General features: G+C 36.0%; 1 protein-coding gene across 1 annotated transcript in view; it reads right to left on the reverse strand.

The window, feature by feature from the left end:
• Positions 1–24,750, reverse strand: part of Iqcm (IQ motif containing M) — a 237,052-nt gene that overhangs the window by 175,914 nt on the left and 36,388 nt on the right. Inside the window, 2 exon segments of the mRNA XM_074042812.1 lie at positions 12,744–12,836; positions 17,256–17,360. Of these exon segments, the coding sequence (XP_073898913.1) occupies positions 12,744–12,836; positions 17,256–17,360 (198 nt within the window).

Genomic DNA, 24,750 nt, shown 5'->3' on the forward strand with positions numbered 1-24,750 from the left:
CAATTTACCACCACTCTGGGTAATAAAACTAGAGAGCACAGAAACTATTATTACAAAACTAAAGTCAGTGGTCACCTCAGAGGGGTGAAGTGTGTTTTAGTTGGAGAGAGGTAAGTCATGGGAGTGAAGTTTCATTTGGGTTCAGACAAGGTTCTATGACCTGTGCAATGCCTACATGTGCTTGAATTTATAATCACTCATCACATCATCCCAGGACCAACTAAATAATTTGCAGAGCCAAACATGAGGAATTCTTTGAAAAAAAAAAAAAAAACAGGAGAAGAGTTTTCCTTTATTCAGTCATCTCTCTCAACCTGTCATGGTGTTACTTATAGACTACTTAATGTTGTAAATTCTTTAGAATAGAAATACTTTACAGACAAGTGCAGACCCCCACACCCACCCAGGACCCTACATGCTCCTGCTCCAAGGTCTATGCTAGGGAGAGGACAGACGAAGTCACTGAGCTGGAACTCAGGAACAGATAGGTGGTCAAGGGCCTGTCCCTGGCAGGCAGGGAGGGCGGACAACCCAGAGACAAGACTCCAGACCTTGCACTACACACTCCACTATCCCACTCATGCAAAACACAAATGTGAAGACAAAGCTATTAAAAATTTCAAGACCACAGACCATTAAACCCCTCTCGAGAGCAAGGTCCCATGCAACCCATGCAAAGTCACAGACCCATGAAACCAACCTCCACAATAATATGTGCTTCTCCTGCACACTTCCATATGCTGGTGATACTGTGTGAATGTAAGTAGGGCAGGAAAGAACAGATTGTGGCCCTGTGTTCTTCTGCAGTTCCCTGAGCCATGGGTCAGGCTTGAGCAGAAGGAAAATTGAAAAGATATGAAATGATGGTGACATTAAAGTTTTAAATTGGACATCAGACTGACACTAATTTTCCAAAATGTTCCTAAATTTAAATGTGGACCTGTGCATTTAGAGGCTGTTTTATAAATTAAGTATTTATAATTAAGATCACGGGCAATTAATTCCACAGCATACTAAGCAATTTAACATAATTGTCCTTGGCTATAATCTTGATGCCAAGAACTTCTACTCTCTAAGTTTAGTTTCTTTCTTTCCACTCAGTTGTAGCTAAAATAAAAGTACTAGATTTGGTGGAGTAGTTTATAAGAGCTAATAAAAGCAGGTACATACAGATTAAATCATCTAAAGACATGACAATTCAGATTACAGAAAGGAAACCAAGTAGGCATTTACCAATGTTATGCTCAGTTTTTATGCAGTCATTCTGGAGGGCAGACACAAATCTCTATTCCCATAAGCAGCTCAGGTTAGGGAGATGAAGTGTCCTAATCAAGGTCTGCTAGTGTGTGACTATGAAATTTCATCCTGCCACAAAGTTCTCCCCTTTCTCTGTCTTCCTTTTTCAAATATTTACCATACATTTAGTACATGCCAAACATTACACAGGTAATATAAATACAGAAATAAGTGACCAAGGCCTTCAGGCGCACAAAGTAGACAGCTGTGGTATCAATATGAAAACTACAAGCCATGTACATTGATGTGCCCTTGAAGTGTGTCCATAATGGAAATGATCTATAAGTTATATTACAGGCCAGATTTCAAAGACTTAGTAAGAAAAAAATATAAGATGCACATTGCTAACAATTATTTATATTGATTACATACAGAAATGATACATTTTGGATATATCAGGTTAAATAAAAAAAGACTCATTTTGCTTCTTTTTTGTTTGTTTTCTCATTTCTCAAGTGGAGACTCAATTGTTTCTCTTTACACTTTTTAATGTGGCTACAAGCAAAATTTAAGTTTTAAGTGTCTTACATTTTGTTTCTGTTATACATTACTGATCTAAAGCTCTCTCAATCTTGCTTTAGGATATACAGAAGAATTATCTTCCTAGAATTTTAAAATGTATCTTGAGATTATTGCAGGTAAGAAGTATTTATAATCCACTTCTTTGTGTGCGTGTGTGTGTGTGTGTGTGGTCCACAGGTTTGAACTCAAGGCCTACATCTTGAGCCACTCCATCAGAACTTTTTTGTGATGGGTTTTTTTTTAACATGGGGTCTCTCAAACTATTGCCTGGGCTGGCTTTGAACCACAATTTTCCTGATCTCTGTGTCCCTGAGTAGCTAAGATTACAGATGTACACCACCAGTGCCTGGCTATAATCCACTTCTTGATACCATCAATACTCATTAACTATATATTCAGTCTCTTAAAATTTTAGAAATGATCCTACAAAGTAAATTACCTAAACCCTGCTGGTTTTCCTTCTCTTGACAAGTAGACAATAGCCAAAAAGGTCTGTCAAGATGCATGTGACATTGTAATGGACTGAAAACGTCCATACTCCTCACAAAGTCTCTCTTAGAGATTGCCGAACACTTAATATCACAGCACTCATTTCTCCCAGCATGAAACATTTTGATTGCTTGGAATTTGGCACATTAAAAATATTTTTCACATTTTCCTAAAGAAGAGGAAAGATGTTTTCAGATAATAAAACTCTCATGCTTTTATGAACTATCTATTAATGTGAGCAGTGGGGAATCATACAAGAAAGTTATTTTCCTATTATATTGTTACATATTGAAAGAGCAATGCAATGCAAACTAATTTATAATTCAGCATGAAAGCTAATACTCCAAAGTTGTATAACATGAAGTAACCATATTAGTGAAACTTGTAAGGCTGAATGAAAATGTAATTGTAAAAACTATGTAGTGAAAAACCCCATCTTTAAACAGAGTGCAGGATCAAAACTGTCAAAAATCATGCACATTTACACTACCCTTCAGTTCATAACATTGTATATACCACAACATGCTCACTGTATAAGCCTTTCCTATATTGAATCCCTTTGTTTGCCTTGAAATATTTTAATTTTAAGATAATACAAAAATGCAAATGTCATAAATACATATAAGACAATATGAACATATATAAACACAATAGAATGGAATAAGTAAAGAAATGGAAATCAGCTGGAGGTATAGCTCAGTGGTATAGTGCTTGCCTAGAATGTGTCAGGCCCTGGATTTAACCCTCGGTTTGAAGAGGAGGAGGAATTATTTTGTTATAAACATCTACCTTTTAATTAATGTAACTGAATAGCCATTGTAGCAAAGAATAAAAATATTTATAATATATTAATTTTCAGCATTCTCAAATAATTTTGAATCTTGTTATAAATTAATAAGTGAAATTATAGCAATATACAAAAGTAAATATTTATGAGAAAAAAATTGATGATTACAGTAAAATTCTGGGAGATAGGTGGCCACCAAGTTTAAAGGGCTAGCAGCAATAGCTGAATGTACACAGGCAAGTACCCACCTGTAGGAGCAGAGTGGATCCCTGCATAAAACTAAAACTACTTAGAATGTTTAAATTTTTTATTTTAAAAAACCTACTTTGCGCTACCAAAATGCCTTCATACTCTGTCAGAAGGCAGGAAGAAAACAGGCAGCCTCTCCTTTGACACTGCCAACCCTTTGGGCCAGGCAGATGGGGAAGCTGAAACATAGTTGGTACAAAGGGGTCATGATGTTAGAGGTCCTGGGAGAAAATGAAATGGACATTTAATCCAATTAAGCAGATAAAACCATTGTGTTAGATTTAACTAGAAGAAATGTTCAAATTTGTGTAGCTGCAGGTTTTTTTAAAGATATACCCAAAATCATGAAAAAATAAACCAAGTTGTTAATCATGGCCAGGAAAGGGAAGTGGAAGTAATGGAAAAGATTGGTTTTTTTCCTTATCTTCAAATGTTCTTTAATATGGCTGTATATATTTTATAATATAAAAAAGCCTAGAAATTTGCTATTGATCTTAACATAATAGGAGCATAACACAAATAATTGATTTGTTTTAAATTTTCCAGGAGTTTAGTTTTTAAATTATCTGTACAAGGAACAAAATCTGTTTACAGGTTGTTTTTTGAGAGTATATATGTCTAGTACTTTGTGGAATATCCTAGCAAAAGTCTCATCCACCTTATAAGAGAGAAAATTCCACCACACTAATTTACACAATAATGTCATATATACACATTTTTGGAAAACTTTGACAGATACATACATACCTACATACGTTGACAGGAGATTGGAGGCCAGAGAAAGGGTGTGATAAGATATTTTGTTATATTGGTTTTTAACAAGGAAGTTCTAGGCCAACAAGAATAGGTATGATCCATGAAAGCAAATTCTTCTAAAGAACATGAAGCCCAAACTCAACACAGTACTGCCATATAATCCTGCTATACCACTCCTGGGCATCTAGCCAAGGAAATATAAGTCAAGATAACTGCACACTCATGTTATCAACATGATATTCACAATAACCAAAATATGGAATCAGCCTTGGTGCCCAACAGCTGATGAATGGCAAAAGAAAACATGGTACTGAGAAAGACAAATATCACATATTCTCTCTCATATGCAGAATCTAGTCTTTAAAAAATGAGTTATAGGAATGTAAAAAAAAAAAAAAAAACAGCTCCTATTTGGGGCTGGATGCCAGTGAGAGAGGGGAAGTAATTTATAGACTGAAGTAATTTATACCCATGTGTGAAAACAGAACTATTAAACCTGCTGACCCTGTTTTTAAGAAGGGGAAGGGGAGGCAAAGGGGCGGGATAGAGCGGGTAAATTTGATTGAGGTACATTGTATACATGTGTGGAAGTACCACAATGAAACTCCTTTGAGCAAATAATATATGCTAATTTTTCTAAAAAAAAAATTAAAGCCCTGTAGAATCAGACTTTCTTGTATTTCCTGGACTTATTTTTATGTTTCCCTGATAGTTCAACCAGGTTTTAAAGTTATCTTTTAATATTTAACCAGAATTTTTAGCATTCTGCATGCAGAAGTATTTCCTTAGTTGTTCACCAAATTCTCAGAAAAAGAAACAAACAAACAAAACCCCCCAAAACTGACAGCTATATTCTTTTTGAATTTATTCTTAATTCAAAAGGAAACACTACATTTGAGATCCATGGGTGAAAATATTTATTCTAATGAATTATATTGCTTTCCTCATCGAATAGAAAAAAATATAATTGGTACAACTCATTTGCAAAATTATGCTACCTTCATTCATCTAACAAAATATAGTAAGCCTTCCTATGTGCTAGACATTCTCCTAGGCCTAAGGAATTTTCCAGTGAACAAATCAGTCAAAACTATCTGCTTTATGGAGATTATTATCATTGCAGCAGGAAACATATAAAAACAGATAAGTTGAATAGGCAAAATGTCCTGATGTCTTAAGGCAAACAAGGCTGGAATATGTGGCTGCCACCGTAACAAAATGGTCAGGGATGGCCTCACCAGTAAGGAGTAAGGCAAAGTCTGCAAACAGTGAAGGAATGATGCCTGTGATGTCCTGGCAGAGAGACTAACACGTTCACAGCTCCTAAGTTGAACATGTTACGTTTGAAATGACTATTAAAACTCCAGGTGAAAATGCTGACTCAGCAATTTAATGTGAGCTAGAGTCCAGCAGAATAATCAAGCCTGGTACAGGAAACAGATAAAATTACCAAGGGCATGGGTGTAGCTACAAAAGAAATTAGAAACTTGATCTTGGGCTCTGTAATAAGCATTGGGATCCCCAAAACTCTCACAGGAGGTTGGTTTTTTTAATCGTTGGACTTTAGAAGGTATGGTCTGGTTAAGCAGTGATACTCTTCAAAGTGGGATTTTGTAGGTATTACCAAGTCTCTAGACCATAATTATCAGAGAATACATGTTAAATGACCAAAGGCAAAGTCACTAGAGGAAAAGAGCTCAAAGAACTGAAAAGCCAATGAATTAGAAAGCTTATGTAATTGGATAGCCAAATTGCCAAGAATATGACAAGTGTTAGAGAAATGTCAGGGATTCGGAGACTGAATTTCTTTTTCTCTTTCTTTTTTCTTTTAAGCAGCACTGGAGTTTGAACTCAGGGTTCATGCTTGTTAGGCAGGTGCTCTTACTGCTTGAGCCACTCTGCCAACCCAACATTTCTTTAGGATACAAAAGGATGGATGCAAATCGATAATTACCCTAACAGGCCGTGCAGAATGCAACTGAATGACAAAAGGTTCGAAGCTGAGTTCTCAGGAAGAGAAGGGGAGAAAGGGCTGGAAACAGCAGTTGAATGCTCAGAGGACACTGCCCATCTCCAGTGGAGCGATCCGAGGTATGGAAGAGAAAACCTGCAGTACTTGAGAAGACCACAGACTTCACCAGGATGGGAAGGCCAAGAAAGCGAGGGGAAGTCTTCGAAGAGGTACAGGATGGAGGATTTTCTGGTTACTGGATATGAGATCAGAGAGCACAGTAACTGAGTTCCAGGTATGAGAAGGGTGGGGGCGAGGGCTGAACAGAAGACATACGCAATTATAGAGTGGGGTTCTGTTGATCACAGGTGTCTGAAGTTCATGGTAGCTTGTGGCTGCTGCTGCAGACTGGAGCTGGAGGATAAACTTAGTGAGATTCGCCCTGAGGGTCTCAAGGCTATGAACCTGGAAAGCAGGGAAAGGTAAGGAATCATGCCACAAGCAGACTAGGAGATCCCTCTTTTCACCTGCCAGTGATCTGCAGAGATGTTTCAGTCGCTGGGAAGCAGCACACAGGGAGGGAATTTTCTCACCTTCCACCCCTTTCCTCAAAGGCAGTTTCATTCTTTTCTGGAGCATTACACTTGAAGACACTAATGCCAGAAAGTAGAAGAGACCTGCACAAAGCCACAAAGCTTGTTATGGACGGCAGTATAGTCTTCTTTGACTCAACTCCCTCCCTCCAACGACTGCCTTTTGAAAAAGTCTACTAAAAGTAGTTTCTAAACAAGAATTTCTTCCATGGGCCTGTTGCCTTAGAATTATAAAAACAAGGAAAAATTTTTGAAATTACCAGTGAAAGGGGGTTTGGGTAACACTTAAAAAGTGAACTGCCAGATATATTAAAAACTAGGAGGGCAAACGGGCAGATTCAGGGTCTTGAGAAGGATGTTAATAGTGACAATGGCAAAAATAGGTGACTCCATGAAGAAACAATTACTGTGTTTGCACGCTTCCTAAATTCCTACTGTGACTGTGAAGTCAGGTTTGTAATCTTGTGATTCTAACATATCTTTTAAGTAGGGTCAAAGCTAGGTCACCAAACACCAGGTTTTTTAAGTGTATTGTACTGTGCGATTCATTTATGTCTAGGAAATTGTGGCTAAGAATGATAGCTCAATTTTATTAAAAACCTGATATATATCATGTACTTGACAAGCATTACATAAACACTTTGAGTTTGGTTTTATCAATATCTCCCATTCATCCAGTGAAGAAACTGAATCACAGAGCAATTCAGTAACTCAGATAAGGTTTCCAGCTCAAAATTCTAACCTCATGAAAGTAACCTCAGTCCCTCTACTCTTAGGAATTCTGCTACACTACTATGAAAAGCAAGGCTTTGAGAATGTGATATAGTATTTAATCAAATGGATAGAATTAGGATATGTCCTAATTACTATGTTATAATTTCCTTTTTTATATATTCTAAGACAAATAATTACTTATTCTAAATTTGGGCAATTTTTAAGAAACCAGCAAATTAACATGTACCTCAGAGAAAACTAAAAGATCTATGTTCTCTTTACATTCTACATTATATTCTACATCTCTTCACAGGCTACATTAGTAGACTGCAGTGACTGTGTCAAATGTTCATTGAAACTATAATCTACTAAACTAAATAGCTTTATGATATGATATGGAAAAAAGGCTGTGCTGTGCAGTTTTTAGACTATAGCCTTAACATGAAGTAAAAAATTAAAAACATTTTTAAAGCACTCATTTTCCATCCCAAGTGAGGAATGCACCAAGATTATTTAAAATAAAATTAATATTTTTCACGTTTTATTTTTACAAAATAAATTGCTGCCTTGAGTTTTCAGACATTTCTGGTCTCATTTTGAAAAAATATAAAGTTGTTCCAGGATAAAGGAGAATGATGAAGGAGGTGAATGCAAGTATATACTTTATATATTGTAAGAATATCTGTAAATGACACAATGTATCCCCATCACAACAATTTTTAAAAGTTCTTGGGATTTCCCAAGGGGGGGGTGGGAAGTTGTTCCAATTACAAAAGAATGGTTTAGCTGAAAGAAAACAAAAACATATACAACAAAGCATTGATTAACTATCTATTCTTTGATTAAAGATACATATCATTTTAAAGGCAAAAAGAATAGCAAACCTATAGCATTTGAAACTATTTCAGAATATTCAACCTTCTAACTTCCCATGAAGTAACTTTCCATGAATATTAAGAGACTTATAATATCATAAGACTTATAATATCAATAATTTGGTTTTAAAGCATATAAACTATGCAACATTTTACTTAGTTTGATGGTAATATATCTTTACAATCTCCATATAATCAGTACTTTAAAACAAACTATAAAAAATAGTGTTTGCTATTTTACTTTTCCAAATTCTTGTTTCTTTGGCAATTACTGTATTTTAGCCATTCAGAGACACATTCAAAATATGCTCCATTTGGGTAGCTTCTCCTTTAAATTTACATCTGTTCATTCATTTACTATTCATTAATGCCTGCTATGTCTAGGCATTGTGGTGGGTATGAGGAGTCTTTTCACTTTCATGAAGTTATGGTTTCATTGGTAAATATTTCACGTATTTCAGCAGAACACTTTTTTCATGGCCAGAAGCTTTAGCAAATCGCAAAAGTTATCACACAAGTGAAAGCAACTGTGCTCCTTCCACTCAATTCCATAGCTGGAATTCTCTAAACAAAGGACGGTCTTCTACCTTTTGTTCAACACTAACTAAGCAGTGGCTAACCCACTGTATAAGTAAGCTCCATCCATATGGAAAAAGGACATTTAAGTAATCCCAGCATTCAATTTTTTTAAATTTAGAAATCATTTTGCACTAACATACATGTGTACACATTGTTTGCACCATATTCATCCTCTTACCCCTTTCCCCACCACCTCCCCCCTTCTCTGGTGCCAAGCCTCCCTCCCTAACCCCCGAAAATTCCTCCTGTTCTTCGATTTTGTTGAAGAAAAAAGAATAAAGATGACCACACAGGGAGTTTCCTTGCGTTGTTATGCATATATGTATTACAACCCCAATTGATTCACCTCTTCCAGTTCTCTTCACCCTAGTCTGCTTTCCATGATGGCCCTGGCCAATTTAAAATTTCTGTATTCTTTTCTGTTCAGTGAGCACATCAACCACATTCAAGTTTATACTTTCCTTCCCTTGCCCTATACTTCCCTTGCATGGCCTCCCCTTGGTGTGACCTGTGTCCCTTAATATTGCTTTATTTGTTTTAGGTCTACAATCTGCATATGAGGGAGAACATGCCTTCTGAGTCTGGCCAACTTCACTTAAGATGATATTTTCCAATTCCATCCATTTATCTGCAAATGACAAAATTCCATTCTTCTTTGAGACTAAGTAAAATTCCATTGTGGATAAATACTACATTTTCTCAATCCATTCATCACTAGTTGGGCATCTTGGCTATTTCCAAAGCTTGGCTATTGTGACTAGTGCTACAATAAGCATGGTGCTCGGGTGCCTTTGTTGTAACCTGAGTCACATTCCTCCAGGTATATCCCTAGGAGCGGTATTGCTGGATCCTATGACAGATCTATTTCTAGTTTTTTAAGGAGCCTCCACACTGTTTTCCATAGAGGTTGTACCAGCTTTCATTCCCACCAGCACTGTGAGGGTTCCTTTTTCCTGCATCCTCAGCAACATTTGTTGTTGGTGGTGTTCTTGGTAGCTATTCTAACAGGAGTGAGATGGAATCTTAGTGTGGTTTTGAGTTGCATTTCCTTTATGGCCAGGGATGGTGGGCATTTTTTCATGTGCTTTTTAGCCATTTGGACATCTTCCTTTGAAAAAATTCTGTTCAGTTCAGTTGCTCATTTCTTTATTGGGTCATAGGTTTTTGGGGGGAGTTAATTTTTTGAGTTCCCTGTATATTCTGGTAAATCAGTTCCTTGTATGATACTTGTACAGACAAACATGGATCTAGTTTCCATTTTCTGCAAGCAGATATCCAATTTTCCCAGCAACATTTGAAGAGGCTGTCTTTTCTCCATCATGTTTTTGGTAACTTTGTCAAAAATTAGGTGGTCATAGCCATGTGTCTGAGTCCTCTGTTCTGTTCCAGTGGTCTTCATGTCTGCTTTTGTGCCAGTCCCATGCTATTTTTATTGCTGTGGCTCTATAGTATAGTTTGAAGTTGGGTATTGTGATACCTCCAGCATTGCTCTTTTTGCCGAGTTTTGCCTTGGCTATTCACAGTCTTTTATATTTCCAAATGAACTTTAGAGCTGATTTTTCAATCTCTGTGATGAATGTCATTTGAGTTTTGATGGGAATTGCCTTAAACATGGAGATTGCTTTTGGTAGTATAGCAGCCTTTTTACCATGTTGATTCTGTCAATCCATGAGTTTGGGAGATCTTTCTATCTTCTGCAATCTTATTAGATTTCTCTCTTCTAAGAAACTACAGTGGTTTGTAGTTTTCCTTGTAGAGGTCATTTACATTCTTTGTTATTCCTAGGTTATTCCTAGGAATTTGATTTTTTTTTTTTTGAGACTATTGTAGATGGAATTATTTTCCTATATTCTTTCTCAATCAGTTTATTGTTGGTGTATAGAAAGGCTACTGATTTTTGTAAGTTGATTTTGTATCCTGCTACTTTGCTGAAGCTGTTTATGGTGTCTAGGAGTTTTTTGGCGTTTTCCAGATCTTTTAGGTATAAGATCATGTAATCTGCACACAGGGATAGTTTGACTTCTTCTTTACCTATTTGTATTATTTTTTATTTCTTCTTCCTGCCTTATTGATCCGGCTAGGAAATCCAAGACTATGTTGAATAGGAGTGGGGAGAGTGGATACCCTTATCTCATTCCTGACTTTAGGTGAAATGGTTTCAGCTTTTCCCCATTAAGTATGATGTTAGCTATAGGTTTGTCATATATAGCCTTTATTATGTTGAGGTACATTCCTTCTATTCCTAGTTTCATCAGAGCTTTCATTATGAAATGGTGTTGACTTTTAGCGAAGGCTTTTTCCTGCATCTATTGAGGCGATCAAGTGATTTTTGTCTTTGCTTCTGTTAATACACTGTATTACATTTAATGATTTGCATATGTTGAACCATCCTTGCATCCCTGAGATAAAACTGACTTGGTCATGGTGAATGATCTTTCTGATACCAACATTCAGATTAAAGCCATGAGAACTGCTGACCCCTTCAGGAGTGATTTATCTCAGGTTAATGTTACTTGAAGAAAGAGGCTTTCGTCAACCCTTAGATGATTCTGAATAAACTCTAAATGCCACAGAATTAGTACAATTTTAACTTAATGATAGTTAAGTGCTGTAGGCCTCAGCTTTCAGGGTTACCATCTTTCAAGATTATTACTTATTAAAATTGTTACACTCATTAAACTCTACATCTTGTATGAATACTTGCCAGCATTTACTTCTACACATAGATATTAAATTCTTGACTGAACTGAGACCCACACATTGGTCCATTATCCTAGGACCTCAAACTGTCTGACCAAAAGCTTCAAATAATTTTAGCTATGAACCAACATAAAAATCAAAATTTCTAAAGCAGACAATGTATATCTTCAGGATTCTGCATTATATTCAGAAATTTTAATAGTTGTCATGAATACTGGTGGCATTAATGAAAATGCGTTTCATAGAAATTAAGCTTACAAATGAACTTCCATTAGATGTTTGGATCCTGTATAACCCAAACAAACAAAGGATGGCAAAACTGAAGTGAGTTAAATAACATTTTATTCAGTAGTAGCTTGAGAACCTTAGGAGTTTATTCTGCAAACTTAAAACTGTCTTCCAAAGTCAAAGTCCTACTGTACAAGATGAATTTTTCTCTTAATGACAGCCTGAAGCTCAAGAACATGAGAACGAGGTACTCTCAGAGGGAGCACTACAAAATTGTTTCTTTGAATCAATAGGCCCCTAGGTCTTCAAGCAGTCTCCAATTTCCAGAGTTTCTTAATCACACTTAAGGGACTTTAAAGAATCATATAGCCTGGCGTTGTGCCTCAAGTCTGTAATCCTACCTACTTGGTATGCAGTTTGAGGCCAACCCTGGCAAAAAGTTTGTGAGACCAATTCTCCATCAATAAAAGCTGGGCGTGGTGGTGGATGCCTGCCATCACAGCTAAATGGGAAAGTAAATAGGAAGGATGCAGTCCAGGCCAGCCTGGGCATAAATGTGAGACCCTAGCTCAACAGTACCAAAGCAAGAAAAGGCTGGGGGCATGACTCAAGTGGTAGAGCACCTGCCTGCCAAGTATAGGTTCAAACCCTAGTACCACTAAAAATAAATAAACAAAATATATAATTTTGAAGAATTTTATGTGTTTTTAAAACAACAGTAGAGAAGCTTTTTAAATTATAAGGATTTCTCTTTATGATTTCCTACAACCTCCAATATTCACACAAATTTTAAAAAATCTAATCTCACAAGTTGAAATAAAGGAGTGAAAATTTGTTAATCGCAGTTGTTCCCAAAATTTCTTTAGCTTTTGACACATTATTTAAAATAAAATATAAAGGAAATAACTCTGTTCAGTGCTTGCTCTTTGATTTTGTATTTTAAATGAATGCAAAAGTTATAAAAACCACTATGCTGCTACTAACATTTACACAATGGTACTCACCAGGTTCTCTCTGAAGTCCGGAGGAAGACGTCACGGGTTGTAAAGGCAAGCCAGAATAGGGAGGAAGGGTATATGATGATTCCAGCAATCTGCCTCCAAAACATAAAGGTATATCTGTGAGTGATTTAGAGTCCCTACAAGTCATATGCACCTTCAGGACTAATGATATAGGATTAAATGCAAGTCTCAGAAGCTACACTCAACAAGACCCTACTGCTACACCCCCGGTGCTCTGCCAAGGAAATATTACTGAATTTATAGTACCAAATTTTGCTGGTTCTGAGCATGGATAACAAATAAGAACATCTGCTTTCTGAACAAAAATCAGAAAAATAGCAAGCATCCTATCTATTTCTTCATTGCATTACAAGAGATTTTAAATAACATGTTTTCCGAACATGACTTGGGGAGCTTTAACCATGTGAACTAAATCGAGAATCAAGTACTTTAGAAAATGTAAATAAGCAACAGGAAAGAAAATCAATCACTTCGATATTTTAACAATGATGGCAAACCCTTAAGTGTTTCCCATAGACTAGGCAATATTCTAAGCCTTTTACATGCCTTATCTGATTTACCTCTCCCAACAAGCATCTAGGTACTATATTTACTATTTTACACATTTCATATGAAGAAAGTAAAACATTTATAAGTTATGCAGTTCAGATTGTTCTAGTTGGAAATGGATGAATCTAGGATTTGAAGTTAGGTGCTGGGGGAAGAGAGCTCAGAAATTGTTTTTCTGTTTTATACTAATTCCATTTGTCATGATTAGCTTGGATAACATATTCCATACCTTCTTTATGTTCAAGTGTATATAAACACACATGAAATTTCTACCTAATATTTGGCACTTAATATTACATCTTGGATATCTTTCTTCATAAACATACAAAGATGTACACTGCTATTTTGGCCCATTACCTTTCATTCTATTGTATGGATTAAATACACTGTGTTTAACTTACCAATCTTCTTATGCTGGGTATTTGGGTTAGTCACAGTGTTTTGTTATTTATAAGCAAGAATAAAAATCTTTGGACTTATATATTTGTGCACCTGTTTGATTACTTTCTTAGTATAAATGCCTAGATGTAGAACTGCTGGCTCAATCATTATTTAAATGTTGTAGAAGTTTTCAGTATTTTAAAGCATTTTGCTAACCAAAGAGCTGAGTATGAGCAATAAGACTGTGACTTCCCTGTTCAGAGCTGTATACTTGGTACTGTTAATTCATTCAATAAGTTAAATTAATGACTAACTTATAAAGTCCATTAGTCTCACTGTCACTTATGTGGCATACACATGGATTTGACCAAAGGACTGAGGTAGCCCTTAAGCTGTCAAGGAAAAATACAAAAGGCTTGAGCATTGCAGGCAGTTTTGCAAAATTCCATTTGAAATTCTAGATTTATGAGAATGGGGCAAAGAGACATTTACCATATGTGGTTTGCTTTGTTTTCTAATATGTGATCCAGGGATTAGCATTATTTAGTTTCAAATTAGAACACATGACATTTTTTTCAGTCACTCCCAACTAAGCAGTGATTCTAATAGAAGTAGACAATTTATCCACTTATGAAAAAATTTTAAAACATTAATGCTGAAAAATCAGAGTTGCTTCCATACAACTGGGGGATCAGGCATGGTGGTACATACCTGTAGTCCCAGCACTTAGGAGGCTGAGGCAGAAGAATCATGAGTTCCAAGCCAGCCAGGGCTACATAGCAAATTCTAAGCCAGACTAAGACTCTGTCTCAAAAAAAAATCAGCACAATTGGGAATGCTATAAGGGATTCTACCACTATTTTATATCCTCATTCTGCTATTAAATTTATCAGAATAATCTAATCATTGATTGCATATAACACACAGGAAACTCTCAGTGATCACGAAACGAGGGAAATAAGACCAAGTTCACTTTCTGAATTACAGAATCCATTCTCAGAAATGCAGTTGTCATACTTTGAAATGCACCCGATATTATCAACTAAAAAATTAGCATTACTCCGTAAGTGGATAAAAAGCGAGTTTCATTGATGGAAAATTAACATTTAGAACGCACTCACATCCAACATTATTGCACTAAGAACAGTGTTTTAATGCAGTTTTAATGCAGGACATTCTTTGCACTTAGAATTCAAAGGTACAGAAAAGAACTTCACTATCTTAAGCTTCAACGTGAAAATGCAGGCATTCCCATTTTGTTTGTTCTCTACAGATCAAAATAGGAAAATGTACAAAAAGAAATTATGCATTTGTAAGATTCTGTCATATTTCTTTCATCCAAGGAAATTTCTTATGTTGAGCCAATACTTTTATGGCCTCCCTAAAAAGACTGTGTTACCTTAATGATTGGTACTCTCCAAGACATCTTCAGGGGAATTATAAGTAGTTTACATACACCCTCTTTCACAAGAGTCTATGTGAATTGAACAGAAACCCTTCCAGAGTCTCACAAAGAACTGGGTAATTCAGCCCAATTAGTCAAGAGCCTAATTGTTCAAAATCCTATACCTGATGTCCTAATTGATTCTATGTTCCTTCTGTTGTTTACAACCTCATTGCTAATTTTTCTTATCTGCATTATGCAGAGAATTAGATTTCAATAAAAATTTCAGTTTGATGTCTTTTTTTTTTTGTCTATTTAAGCAGAGGTTTTCTAAGCGAGTTTCCACGTCCCAAAACACTTATTTGCCTTTCCCTCTGCATTCCCATCTAACATTAATGAAATGAAGCTAACTGCTAAGGTGGGAAACAAGTTACCACCATAAACTAGCTATAAATAAAGACGAGGCAGCCCCAGTGCACTGGAGTTCAGGCTTTATGTGCCCCGGGCTGTCACTGAAGTACGTGCACTTGCTCTTAAATTTCAAAGGGTGCTGATCTTCCTCATTAAGCAGGACATGTTTTCATTAAAAATGGGAATTTAGGGTGTCAGGAGACCTTAATCTTCCACCAATTGCAAAAGAAACAATTCTCTGAGATATATTCAACCCTCTTGAGAAAGACATTATACTGAAAGATATTTTATCTGTTCAGATTTATTATTCATAAATGCTCCACTTGTCCCGAGGTCATTGCTATTGTTCCTTGGGTTACCAGCCTCATCTCAATATACTGAAATGATTTTCAAACGAGTTCGGTTAACTTTTCTAGTTATTAAAAGTTTAGTTGAAAGTCTAAACAATTTGGTTAAAGCACTTTATTAAGTACTCTTTTCACAGCTGCCACTCTGTTACACCAACCTGGGTCTTCAGTTAAATTGGGTAAAGAAAGAAAGGAAATTTTTAAAAATTGTTACATTCCCAATACAATTATTTATTTTTCCTTTGTAATTCATATCTTCCCCTATCATAGATAAATCAAAACTTCTGGCACTGAATCTGTACAAATTCTACTTCTCCAAATTTGTGTTATAGTATTCCACATAAGCCAAGAAGGTGCTGAACATGTGGAATCCAGGCTAACCCAACTTGTAACATAAACATTGGAAAACACAGGATACTATTATTTATTTTTTGGTGGTACTGGGTTTGAACTCATGGACTCACACTTGCTAAGCAAGTGTTCTACCACTTGAGCCACTCTGCTAGCCCAAACACAGCATATTTTTTACAGAAAAAAACATATTTTCTCAATGTCTATCATTTATAGGGTATACCAGTCAGCCCAAATTAATGATCATAGGGCTGGCAGAGTGGCTCAAGTGGTACAGCACCTACCTAGCAAGTTTGAAGCCCTCAGTTCAAACCCCACTATCAACAACAAAAAAAAAACTTAATCAAATTTCTGATCCTGTTATATTAATAAATTAATGTAAAATAAGCCATCAACATGCATTTTAACAGATTAGTATTTACATTCTGTAGTCTCTTACAAAATGTGAGCTGAAGGGATGTTAGAGGTTCTATCTGCAACCATAAGGCCAACTACTGTGTACACTATTTTAAATGTATCTTAAAGACAGCAATGCAATTCTGCAGGATAATTCGGAAAAGTAACTGACCCATCTCCAGACACTTTTGGAAAATAGAAGCAAAGTTCAAAATTCCTGCATTCAAACTATGTTCTGTATAACCAGCCTCATCTTCTGTTAGGAAAAGACTAACCTTTAATTATTAGATTTGAAAAGGATAATTACAATTTATTCTGCTTCATAATTGCTGCAGAAAAGTTATTAAAATTCCAAACTTATGTAATATTACCATAAAATATGGCATTTTTCTCAAGAAAGACACAAATTGGATTTGAGCTTATGCACTGTAAAACCCAGATGGTTTACTTAACTACTCAGACATCCTCCAGTTCAAAAGTTAATTGAACTGAAAAGAAAAATTTTGATAATTGATATGCTTTGAGGGACTCAAGCAGAAAGATAAATTAGCCTCATGCATGGGATGTTAACAGATAGACTTGAGAAGACATGACATTTGGTCAGGGGACACTGGCAAAGAATTATACATATATATACGGAGAGAGAGAGAGAGATTATATATATATTCTATACACTAATGCCACATTACCTGGACTTCCCAGGGTGCTGATGCTTCTCTTTCTCCATGTTTTTACTGACAGATTCAATATCAGTCATTATTTTACCCAGTTTAACTTGTTCTAGAATTTAAAACAGAGCTTTAATTGAATACTGCTATTTGTTTTCAAGTTCTAAACACACTTTTCAAATTAAATTACAAATCACAGATTTTTAATAAGAGGTACAATATTTTTAAAAATTACTAACACAAAGATACTAAAAAAACACAATTGAGTACTTTTTCAGCCCCTGCTACTCAGATGTTTTGCAATTACTAAAATTTAGAACTGAAAAGTATAGAGTAGAACTGCATATATCAGAAAGGAGAATAGCCCCCAGAAAAATGACTGTCACAGTGTAGCACATACCAGTACAAATGGCCTCATGCACACATATCAGCATTATAATTTTTATTATCACGGAGCTTAGTTTAAGTAAGGGAGTCTGCTACTTTACAATAATTTAGAAGATCATTAGTTAATGCAAGTAGGAATCATGAGTATTCCAGAAATCTCACCACTTAGTAGAGAATAAGACAAAAGGGCAGGAAAAAGCAAAGGTCCATTTAAAAAAAAATCTAGCTCTTCAAGTCTAAAGAGAATTTATAGGCTTTTTGTTTTGTTTTGTTTTGTTTTGTTTTGTTTGCAGTGCTAGGGATTGAACCCTGGGTCTTGAAGGTGCTAAGCAAGCACTCTACCACTGGGGTACATCCCCATCATTTTCTAGCTTGTACAGACAATGAATTTAATAAATAGTTCAGAATAATACAACAAAATTACTAAGCTGGGTGTCTACTGAGTATATTCTAACTCCCAGTTTGGGTATATTAAAACATAAAGAGAACAGAAGGAGGTAAACCCTTCTGTTGTAGAAAAATTTACAAACAAGTTGAGACTTCAATGCCAACAAGTAAGAGAGTATATTAGGCTGCATTGCATAACTTAAATTTAAATGTATAACAACATAAAATATGAGAAATTTAGAAAACAGAACATTAATGCTTTTTGGACTATTTATACTATACCAGAAAGACGGTCAGCATTCCCTGTGAATTTTCTCACATGAACCACATACTAGTGATTTTTGGCAGAGTACTGTGTTTTCATTTGAGAAGAAGCTTCCTCAAGATCTTGGAACTTGCAAAGCCAGGATTTATTCACTCATCACTGCTCTACCCAAGTGCTTCATCACAAAGGGGACAATTTCTGTTTTGCTTGCTTCAGGTGACCATAAAGCTTAAAAGACATACTTCATGTATAAAGACACATGGGAGTATATTAAGGTAAGAAGTAAAGTTCAAGAGAAAATGTTTTAAGTTTGTCTTTTAAATTAGAAACATTTGAGGCTGAGATAGGGAGGATCAAGGCTTGAGGCCCACCTGGGCAAAAAGGTTTGCAAGACCCCATCTAATAACTGGGCACGCTGGTGTCTGCCTGTCATCTCAGTGACAGTGGGAAGCATAAAATAGGAAAATTGTGGTCCAGGCCAGCCTGGGCAAAAAGTGAGACCCTACCTCAAAAATAACCAGAGAGAAAAGGACTGGAGGTGTGGCTCAAGAGGTAGAATGCCTGCCTAGCAAGCACAAAGCCCTGAGTTCAAACCTCACTACCACAAAAAAAAATTTAGAAACATTTAGCAATATTTACCATATGACCACTGTGCTAATTGCTATGAATGGTCATAATATACTCTTAGAACCACCCCATAAATTAGGTACCATTGCTATTCCCATTTTTACAGATGAGGAAACTGAAGCAGAGAAGTAGTGATTAACTTTCCCAAGGGTGTACAGCTAGCAGTAGGGAGAGGAATAGTCAAACCCAGACAGGCAGTCCCCAGAACCTGCATTCTTAATCACAGCTATGCTCACTGTGCATGTTTGTTTGTTTATAGAGTCTCTGCTTAGTGAAGACAGCCATGTAATTCTTGAGAGATGGGACGTAGGATGCAATAACAAAATGTGACTGCTACTCCCAGTGGACAGCAAAACTGGCAGTGAAACTCACTACAGAAAAGCAAGGGAGAAAAAAAAATAGGGGAGGTGGCCTGGAGAAATGCAACCCATAGATATTTACCATGACGTCTAAGGAAGGGAGGATGCACTGAAAGAAAGAGAATCGCTGATGCTAAAGACAGATTAGGAGCTACTGAAATTTTTTGTTTTATCTTTCAAAGAAGGAAGACTGCTCTATGTATTAAATTGGATGGGGAAGAAACCAACAAAGACCAAGAAATTACAGACAATATGAACAATCTCGGTATTGAAGACACAAGCAGGGAGCAGACTGTCCGCATATCTGGGAAGGACATGATGAAGTCCATAAGTGCACAAATTATATTATTTTGAAAATAAAGTTTTGACAATAAGTTTTCACTAATGCTGATCTCACATTGATAAAAATATATGTACATACATGTGTGTGTTCATTTATTTATTTGTAAAAGCACAGGGAAAACAGGGAAGAAAGCTCACCCCAGAAGAGATCCTGAATACTCACCAAATTATTCATGTGCTCTCCTATATTTCTCCCACACCCACCCCTTACATTTCGGTTGAAGACCTGTATGATTAGACTCTGGCCAATCAGATGTGGGCATGTGAAGTATGAACTACTGCTAGGCCTGGGTCTTAAAGGACTCCCCCAGCCTACACCTTGCCTGCCACAGTGTCCTGGGAAGACTGCACACCAAATAGCAGAGCTCCAATGTGAGACTGTCCATCGCTGTGGTGTGGGGAAAATAAATCTTTATTAAATGTGAAGCAAGCCACTGAGAGTCTGTCACTCAGCAGAGCCCAAGCTCTACTGCCTAATACTAACACCAAACTAAAATTATCAACAATCTCTATCTTTGGAGAACGGTATATATGATTATAAGAACTTGCACTTTCAATTTTGTGTATGTCTGTATTTCTTAAAGTTCTATAATGAGCTTATGTTACTATGACAATTAATAAAGCAAAAGATGTGTCAATTTTGAAAAATACTTTAAAAATTTGAGCATAATCCATTTAAGTACTAAACTGAAAGTCCACTACAGTGCCATCTAACTAAATCAGGTTAGGACAAAGTAAATGCCCCGAAAGAGCAGTATAGAATTAAAGGAGAGGTCTAGAAAGGCAATTAAAACATGAAAGTTCAATTAGATTAGCCTTAAGATGGGGAAGTAGACTTGTTGTGTGCCTTTGGGTAAATCTGAAGTCTAACTGTTCCCTGTATGTAAAATCTGATCTCTAACCAATTTCACAAAACTAATGAACCAATAAAGAAATGGGCACGTGAACCAAACAGAACTTTCTCAAAAGAAGAAATTCAAATGGCCAGAAAACACATGAAAAAATGCTCACCATCTCTAGCAATAAAGGAAATGCAAATTAAAACCACGCTAAGATTCCACCTCACCCCTGTTAGAATAGCCATCATCAGCAACACCACCAACAACAGGTGTTGGAGAGGATGCGGGGAAAAAGGAACCCTCTTACACTGTTGGTGGGAATGTAGACTAGTACAACCACTCTGGAAAAAAATTTGGAGGCTACTTAAAAAGCTGGACATCGATCTACCATTTGATCCAGCAATACCACTCTTGGGGATATACCCAAAAGACTGTTACTCCAGAGGCACCTGCACATCCATGTTTATTGCAGCACTATTCACAATAGCCAAGTTATGGAAACAGCCAAGATGCCCCACCACTGATGAATGGATTAAGAAAATGTGGTATCTATACACAATGGAATTTTATGCAGCCATGAAGAAGAACGAAATGTTATCATTCGCTGGTAAATGGATGGAATTGGAGAACATCATTCTGAGTGAGGTTAGCCTGGCCCAAAAGACCAAAAATCATGTGTTCTCCCTCATATGTGGACATTAGATCAAGGGCAAACACAACAAGGGGATTGGACTATGAGCACATGATAAAAGCGAGAGCACACAAGGGAGGGGTGAGGATAGGTAAGACACCTAAAAAACTAGCTAGCATTTGTTGCCCTTAACGCAGAGAAACTAAAGCAGATACCTTAAAGCAACTGAGGCCAATAGGAAAAGGGGAACAGATACTAGAGAAAAGGTTAGATCAAAAAGAATTAACCTAGAAGGTAACACCCACGCACAGGAAATCAATGTGAGTCAATGCCCTGTATAGCTATCCTTATCTCAACCAGCAAAAACCCTTGTTCCTTCTTATTATTGCTTATACTCTCTCTACAACAAAATTAAAAATAAGGGCAAAATAGTTTCTGCTGGGTATTGAGGGGGTGGGGGGAGAGGGAGGGGGTGGAGTGGGTGGTAAGGGAGGGGGTGGGGGCAGGGGGGAGAAATGAACCAAGCCTTGTATGCACATACGAATAATAAAAGAAAAATGAAAAAAAAAACATGGATTATAAATCACTTCTGATTGGAGTAATTAGTAAAATAGAGATAGATAGGAAGACTGGAAGAGAAAATGGAGGTTAAATGATGAATATTGGGGGAGGTTTGTAATGAAATTGAACCAAAAAAGCATAAGGCATGAGAACTACCAACCAAAGGACTCTAGTCCTTAACAGCATGCTCTCCTGAAAGTTCATCTGGAATCAATCATTCATTCAATTGAAGTTAATCACCCATTCAATCATTCTGCTTCTGATTTTTTTCACCCCTCTCCTTCAGGAGCTCATTTTGCTCTGACCATCTCGAGCTAGTATATATGCCCCACAGCTTTTCTTTCCCTGACTATGTTGTAATCCTTTACTTGAACGATTTGGTCCACTACAGTGACTCTATTTATTACCTAAATGTGCTTGGATCACAAACCTACATATCCTACTCACACTACTCTTGAGCTCCAAATTTGAATAGCCAGCTATCTCTATCTCAGTCAACATGATCCTCTCCAAATGACACTACTGCCCATCCATAAATCTGGAATCCATCTTCACACTATTCACTGTCCTTCAACCCCCTCATGTAACACATTACTAAATCCATTCTTTCCATTCATTCTGCCTCATACAGACCTCATTATCTCTCCTCCGGAACATTAATAGCTTTCTTGACTGGATTCTCTCTTACAACCGTAACACAATCCTCCATATTTAATATGAGTAATATTTCAGTTCTAAATATAGAGTTTTAAATTATCATTGTGGTGGTTTTTTTCTAATATAATTTCACAGTAATCAGAGAACAGGTTTTATATAATTCCAATTCTTTGAAATTTTTTGACCTCTGCCTTTAAAATTTGTTGGCCAGTGTGTAGTCAATTTTGCAACATCCCATATTTCCCTGACAATAATGCATAATCTCTAATAATGCTATTAAATTGATTATGTTAATCTATTCATTCAAATCAAATACTCTATACCCTTACTGATATATGTGTGTACATTGTTTATATAAATACATATCTGTACATAATTGCAGAGTTTGACACTTAACCATTTGTTATTTCACTAGCATATTTTAATCTACCACCCAAGAAGTTTAAAACATTGAGCAATATCTAATATACTATCTGTATTCAAATTCTCCTAATTGTCCCCAAAATATCCTCAATAGATGTTTTATTCTTAATCCACAACCTAATCAAGATTACATGTGTCTCTAAGATCATCTTTAACCTAGGGCTGTCCTGATCAAGAGCATATAACTACTTGGTGCTTAATGAGGCCACTCTGTATTAAGATATGTTAAAGTACATGTGGATTTCTAAGATTTATTACAAAGATAAGCTATTTAATTAATAGTTTTATGTTAATTACATGTTTAAATAATATTTTCACATTAGATTAAATAAAATGTCATTGAAATCAATTTCATGTTTCCTCTCTACTTTTTAACATGGCCACCAGAAAATTTTAATTATATTTTCAGCTTGCATTGTCCTTCAGCTGACTAGCACTGACTGAGGGCATTCCTCTCGCCCTGTTTCATTTGTTTTGATAGGATATTCTTAAAAGCAATATGATTCTTGTTTCCTTATGATTAGATTAAAATTAAATGTCTTTCACAGGAATACAGTGTAAGTGGTGTTGTGTCATCCCATTACATCATATCAAAGGTGTTGTTAAATTTGATCATTTGATTAAGTGGTAACTGACAGATCTTTCCATTATAAAGGTATATTTTTCCTTTTGTGACTACTGATCATACTCTTGCTAATACTCAGAGTATTCCCTGTCTTTCATAAAATAAAAAAAAGGTTTCATAAGCTATTAATCTTTTCGCAATCTTGCCTAAGTCACTCATTACCCTGGTAGTTGCAAAATAACATTTTATTATAATTCTAGCATTCCTTCTACATTTATAAGCTAGCATTCATCTATAAAGGAAAATTTTCCTTTTTCCTATCCCCTATTTTTGAATGTGACTATAGACACCATAATTCCTTTTTACTCAGTGTGTTTTAATCTATTTCCATCATTATTCATTTTGATGTTCACAATTCCAAAATTGGCAGATCACAGCCAGGTTAACTCCTATACCATTTGGACATATCTCTAGTCTGTCAGCATTCCTTCCTTCTTGCCATAATAATAGTTTAAATCTTACTTTGTCCTTTCCCTGAAATCAGGAATCCAGGAAGAAGTGGTCTTTATCTCTTCTAAAATTACCTTTCTCCCATCTCCAGTGTTTCCTAGCTAGAAAAATCTGATTTGATTTATATTAAAACTTCTCAATACATTCCCCAGGGCTCTTAATCTTTCACTTTTTTTTACCTCTTTGTGCTTCATCTTAAAAATTTCTTAAGATACACTTCCAAGTAGACTAATTCTATTTTAACAATATCTTGCTTAAATTGTTAGAGATTTATTTCCAGAAGTTCTTTCGGTTCTTTATCAGATCTTACTGAATATATTTCAGTCTCTAGTTCATTCATATGCTCATACTTTTACGTTTTTAAATACATTAAGCCTATTTATTCCTATTCTTTATCAAATAATTCAAACATCAATGGTCTTGGTGAATCTAATTCCAGTTCCACTCCTAGTGACTTCCTTCCTCATGAATCTTTACTTTCCTACACTGAAAATTCATACAAGTCCATAGGAAAACTCCATCTAACTAATTCCATGAGAATTAGTTGAATATTTCATAGGAATATGGAATATATGTGTTGAATGCAAGCTGGTATTAAGATCTGTTCCTAAAAAACATTTGCTTCCTACAAGCAGTTAAGGGCATTTTCATCTCATGATAACTTTAATTTCTCACTTTAGGGATTTTTGAGATACCAGTCATATGAATTCTGATTCAATCCCAGGTGAGCTTGTTTGTGGTTATGAATTATAAGTGCAAAAGTGAAGCAGTGGGCTCTGCCCTTGGATATCTCTTTGAGTGTTCATTGTTTTTTTTTTCTATTTGGATTCTCAAGCACTCTTCAAAAACTGTGTGGATAAAGGAGTGTCTGAAATGCTCTCCCTTACCCTGCCAATCATTCCCATTCCAAGATTCAGCTCAGCTCCTGATCTTTGTTCACACTGAAACA

The sequence above is a fragment of the Castor canadensis genome, chromosome 9, assembly GCF_047511655.1.
Source record: "Castor canadensis chromosome 9, mCasCan1.hap1v2, whole genome shotgun sequence".
NCBI lineage: Eukaryota > Metazoa > Chordata > Mammalia > Rodentia > Castoridae > Castor > Castor canadensis.